Here is a 5,377-nt window from a genome sequence, read left to right as displayed (position 1 = left end):
AACAACGGAATTAAGGTTCTGTCATTTGATCTGTCAAAAAATCATTTGTTTCTATGCTTAGACCTATTTATAATTTATGTTTTATATAATACAAAGTCTAAAAGTAAAGACATCATGTACAACTTAATTCAGTCTAAAGTCCAACCTTCCTCTCCCCACATTAAATAACCCAAATAGCCCATTAAAAGTCTAAGAAGTCCTTTATTGCTCCATGTTCCATCATCTCCAAATTTATCCGAAAAAAAAGTTTCTCCATCAGCCATTTTGTAATAGTCTAGCTTCACAATATTTCTGGCTTCACGATATTTTTTGCAGGGGTCGAAACAAGCGGAGCTCTTAAAAAAGGCTGTACGGGAAAAAAGGTGGTCCCGTTCCGAAAACACCGTCTTGAAGCTAGCGGTCACATTTTCAAACTTTTAATGTCTTTCGATTGTTCACTAATACCAGGACAAAATTTAGTTTAATAACTTTTTTTTTTTAATTTATTATTTTTTTTAGATCGGCATGCCAGTATTATCATATGTAGAAAGCGGAGATAAAGCCGATCGTTTTAACTGGATAGAAGTTCGAGAAATCTGCCAAAAAAATAAAAAAATAAAAAAAATAAAAAATGAAGAGAACAGCTGAGAGTGGGGTGAGGAGGTTGGCGTTGGCAAGTTTGGGAATTTCGCTTTGTTGCGCCCTCCGTCGCGTGTAACCAAATCGGTGATAAGGTGTTGTAAAAACCTATTTTGATATATAACGTTTTAAAACCATGTGTAACAATCCGTGGTGATTTAAACCGCTGCTAAGTGTGGAAGTATAATGGATATGGCTAGCGCTTTACCTTTGTCCAGGCCGCAGAAAAAAACAATTGCTAGGTGCGGGACAGAAAGTTATATCGTTACTTTTCCCTAACAGCTCGGATTGTACTTTGTTTTAGGACGGGATGGAGTGTGATGTGGCTTTACCAGTTAACAATGACATAACGCAACGTTTCTCAGTGAAATTTCTAGTTTTACAAAGCTAATTGTGTTGAGACATTGTAGTTCGTTTAAACTTTGACATTTCTTCGAGTCCATACCATTTTAGAAGCGGTGTGTGTGTGTGTGTGTGTGTGTGTGTGTGTGTTTTATTTTGTTTTGTTCATGGTAATCCTCGACCATGTCGAGCTCAATAATTGATGATTGCTGAGAAAATTGACATTCGAGCCTATACACTATACTCGCTCTCGTTGTTTCATGCGAGTTTTGATTTGTGCAATAAATAATTTTAGTCTCATTTTTACAGATCACATATAATGCTTCACATGGTGTCATTAAGGATGTTTCAATAGCCTTGTTTTGTGGTAGTAGGTGATGGTTTGGTTTGTGTTATGTGGTGTTTTTACAAAATAACTTTAGACACATAATCTAGATAAATGTTATTTTTGTGGTCTCTTTAGTAATTCTGTTATACAATCTAACAATCTTAAAATAATCAATATAATAATCTTACTCTTTAATGTTAACATTGGGCCTTTCAGTTACTAAAGGATACAGTGAAATAACTTTGTAATCATATTACACAATGACGAGCATAAAGGCAGACTTTCATATTTCAAGTTCAATGCTGGTTTATGGTATCTGTGAACAGGTTGTGTTCGGAAGAAGTATTTCTAACATTGTTTGCTAATATTGTAACTCTTTCAGATTCAAAATCTTCCCAGTTATTCATTACCTGAAGAGAAGCTCTCCATTCCCAGTTCTGAGTCACTGTGCAACTATCAGTGTGGCTCTGGAAGCTTTGGTCTGTGCATCTGACTGGTACGGCCCAGTGCCGTGTGCTGATTGGCTGTTGCCTGGGCAATGAGGATGTGCTGCTTGCATCAGAGGGGAAGGATCTTGACGTGATGGGGTGTAGGACGAGCAAGGTCCTCCCAGAACCCCCCAAAGATGTCCAGCTAGACCTAGTCAAAAAGGTAGAGCCTCACCAGACTGATGTCTATAAGAATTTCCTCCGTCCGGAGGGCGGTGGGGAGAAAACGGGCTCACCTTCCCCTCATGGCCAGAGCCAAGCCACCAGGGCCGCTACCCAGAGCCCTCCAGTGGCCCATGGCCAAGCCGACCCACGCCGCAACAAAGTGGCGAAGTACAGAGCGAAGTTCGACCCCCGCGTGACAGCTAAGTACGAGATCAAGGCCCTTATCGGCCGCGGCAGCTTTAGCCGGGTGGTGCGTGTGGAGCACAAGGGCACGCGACAGCCATACGCCATCAAGATGATCGAGACGCGTTACCGGGAGGGCCGAGAGGTGTGTGAGTCGGAGCTGTGTGTGCTGCGCCGTGTGCGACACACCAACATCATCCAGCTCATGGAGGTGTTCGAGACGGCCGAGCGTGTCTACATGGTGATGGAACTAGCCACGGGTGGTGAGCTCTTCGACCGCATCATCGCACGCGGTTCCTTCACTGAGCGCGATGCCACACGCGTCCTGCAGATGGTACTGGATGGCGTGAAGTACCTGCACACGTTGGGCATCACGCACCGCGACCTGAAACCTGAGAACCTGCTCTACTACCACCCTGGCACCGATTCCAAGATCATGATCACTGACTTTGGCCTGGCTAGCACACGCAAGAAGGGCGATGAGTGCCTGATGAAGACCACGTGTGGCACGCCCGAGTACATCGCCCCAGAGATCCTGGTGCGCAAGCCGTACACCAATGCTGTGGACATGTGGGCGCTGGGCGTTATCTCCTACATCCTGCTCAGTGGCACCATGCCCTTCGAGGACGACAATCGCATGCGTCTCTACAGACAGATCCTGAAGGGGAAGTACAGCTTCTCCGGGGAGGTAGGAATCCTGCCACATCCTGCATGGTTGCAGATGTGGATGTTCAGATTTGTTTTCCAAGCTGTAAGTTAGAGCTGCACAATATATTGTTAATAAATTATTATTGTGATTGCCTCTACAATAATGGTACAGCAGACGTTTACAGTAAATGAGCTCTCTAACATATCGCAGTATTTTTATTGTGCACATGAGTATACTGACCAATATCAGATGTTCTGAATTATTGTTTCTGTGTATAGAAATTATTGAAAGACATATCCCTACTGCAAGATCACAAAAAGTATTTTTATCAATATTGTACAGCCCTACTGTAGACTATAAACTTAAAATGTGTTTAAACTTGATATTTATGGCATGAAAGAGCAGATCTTAATTTATCCTTTAGCAGCTGTTGATGGTCGTGTGTTTATTATATAGATATTCTGTTCTGTAGCATGGTAATTGGTGCATAAAAAAAATCAAGGTGTTATGGGTTTTTTTTTTTTTTTAAACGCTCTCTTGTAGATGTCTGTTTTATAACAGGTAGGCTAATTTAATAAACATAGAGAAGTTTTACTAAGCCATAATTACTTTAAATGGTTATTCTTTTTAAGTCACAGCGTGATGTTCTTTAAAAGAGTTTGTAAAACACTGGTGATTTTTATGCCATATAATAATTTTTTTGAAAATCCTGAATTATAAAAGCATGGTTAAAATTATGGGGTTTTGTCATAAATCTAAACAGACGTACATCTGAATAGTGTCGAGCATATTAATTTTTGCTTATTTAAACATTTCAGTGCTCTCAGTGTACAGTAGTTTACAACAGGACCGTATCAGACCACAGATTCCTGATTGCATCCACAGCACCCAATCAGCATGTTTAGAAAGCTTACTCTAAAAGTGCATTCAGCATTCTCTTTGATGTAATAAATATGTTTTACATTTCCCTTAACAGGAACAGATAAAAAGGATCTATTTTAGTTCTGTTTTTAAGAAAAGATTTTCAGAATGATTTTCTGATTTTGATTTTCCATTCGAGATGCCTTATAATCAGCCTAAGAGTTATTGTGCAAAGTGTGAAGGAGAATCCAGTCACATCTGACTTGCCAAGCTGGACAACAGTAGTTCCTATATTCTGTAAAATGGAAGAGGTGCTTGGTGACTTTTGAGGTATGAAAATGGTCTGGGTTTCATAACACAAATATCGTAACACAAAGATCATTATTAAATGGTAGAGAGAGTATGGCACTGAACACTCTTGTTATCTTAACTTTATGATGTCTTTGGAAATGGGGACCATGGTAGAGGAGAGGCCTGAGCAATGTAGGTTTTACTGTTGGACATTTTTTTTATTTCTATACTTTTTGCATCTTGAGCGATTCCTCAGGCATGGATTTACTTTGCGGCTGTTTTGCATCCTTGGTTATACGCTCAAAAGTGGAAGTTGTGTGCTGATTAACGCAGTTGCTGTACATGTTGAGCCCTTAGCCAAGTGCAACAGTAGATTAGCAGAAAGGGCTCATTTCCCGCTGCCACTGAATCGCCACTAAATGCAGAGTTTCGTTGTGTGGGTTCTGACATTAGATGCCCGATTATATTTTAAAGCCATTCAAGCAGTTCAATGAAGAATTTTCTGCCAGCATTAGCATATGCAACTGTTCTGACAGGAAAACTTGTACCAACCACATGCAAGGCCTGAGTTAATAAAGGCTTCCATGAAAATGATGAAAAACTCTCTGCTGTGCCATCGGTTCTGCTGAAATGTGATCAATTTACGATAGTCCAAATATTCTGGTTATTTTAAGGACATGCTTGCTTTTCTTTAGATACAGTACTTGTACCAGATTTATCTACAGCGCAAGTGTCATAAGTGGTAGTGCTAAATAATCTTTATATTTATGATCGTAAGCCTTCCGCTCTCTACTAAGGGAAGGTGTATACCTGTGTGTATCTCATATACCCTGGATTATGTCTCTGCAGCCTATATGCATAATGTGTATGTATGACACACAAAATCTGCTCTTTGTCCATGCCGCTGAATGGTTTTGCATACTTTCTTTTTTTTTGTTATTATTATTGTTGTTATTGTTTTGGTGATTTTTGACAGTGAGGTTGCCAACAAGGTTCATTTTACTGCTATGTGTTATTTTATACAGTTAAAAAAAAAAAGAAATGGCCCGAAGCGTCTTTCTTAGACGCGTGCTGATCATCGCCAACATCTTATTACCTTACACTTTCTGTGAAATATTTTTGACGTAATATCAAATTTTATGATTAAACTTGCTCTCTTGTTGGACAGCCAAAAATGTTAAATAATAAAAGTATAAAAGTAAATATACAGGTTTATTCTGCTTGCCTGAACATTTACATTGTTTTTAACAATATGGACCCAATGATGTGCACAAATTTGTTTGCATAGTTGTTTACAAAACAGAGTGATTCAGTGAATGCATCAATGCATCATGGAAATGAATTCCACAGTTTGCATAGTCCTGTCTACTGAAACACAACAATGCCCTTTGTTGTTGTGATTGATAATCTTGATGTTGTTTGGAAAATCCAAAATAATGTTTTGTTCCATAT

At 39.7% G+C, this 5,377-nt stretch overlaps 1 protein-coding gene across 3 annotated transcripts in view; it reads left to right on the top strand.

Annotated features, from left to right (window-relative positions):
- Positions 1-285: 285 nt before the first annotated feature.
- The window catches only part of pskh1 (protein serine kinase H1), a 10,302-nt gene continuing 5,210 nt past the window's right edge, over positions 286-5,377 (top strand). The window contains exons 1-2 of one of the 3 annotated variants that reach the window (XM_027003994.2): positions 286-362; positions 1,671-2,812. In XM_027003994.2, coding sequence (XP_026859795.1) covers positions 1,871-2,812 — 942 coding nt within the window. In that variant the 5' untranslated portion in view covers positions 286-362; positions 1,671-1,870. Of the gene's footprint in view, positions 714-1,670; positions 2,813-5,377 lie in introns of all 3 variants that reach the window. The other 2 variants (XM_035525682.1, XM_027003993.2) reach the window with 2 other exon arrangements.

This window comes from Electrophorus electricus, chromosome 4 (genome assembly GCF_013358815.1).
Source record: "Electrophorus electricus isolate fEleEle1 chromosome 4, fEleEle1.pri, whole genome shotgun sequence".
NCBI classification, from domain to species: domain Eukaryota; kingdom Metazoa; phylum Chordata; class Actinopteri; order Gymnotiformes; family Gymnotidae; genus Electrophorus; species Electrophorus electricus.
This window is presented reverse-complemented; position numbering and strand designations above follow the sequence as displayed.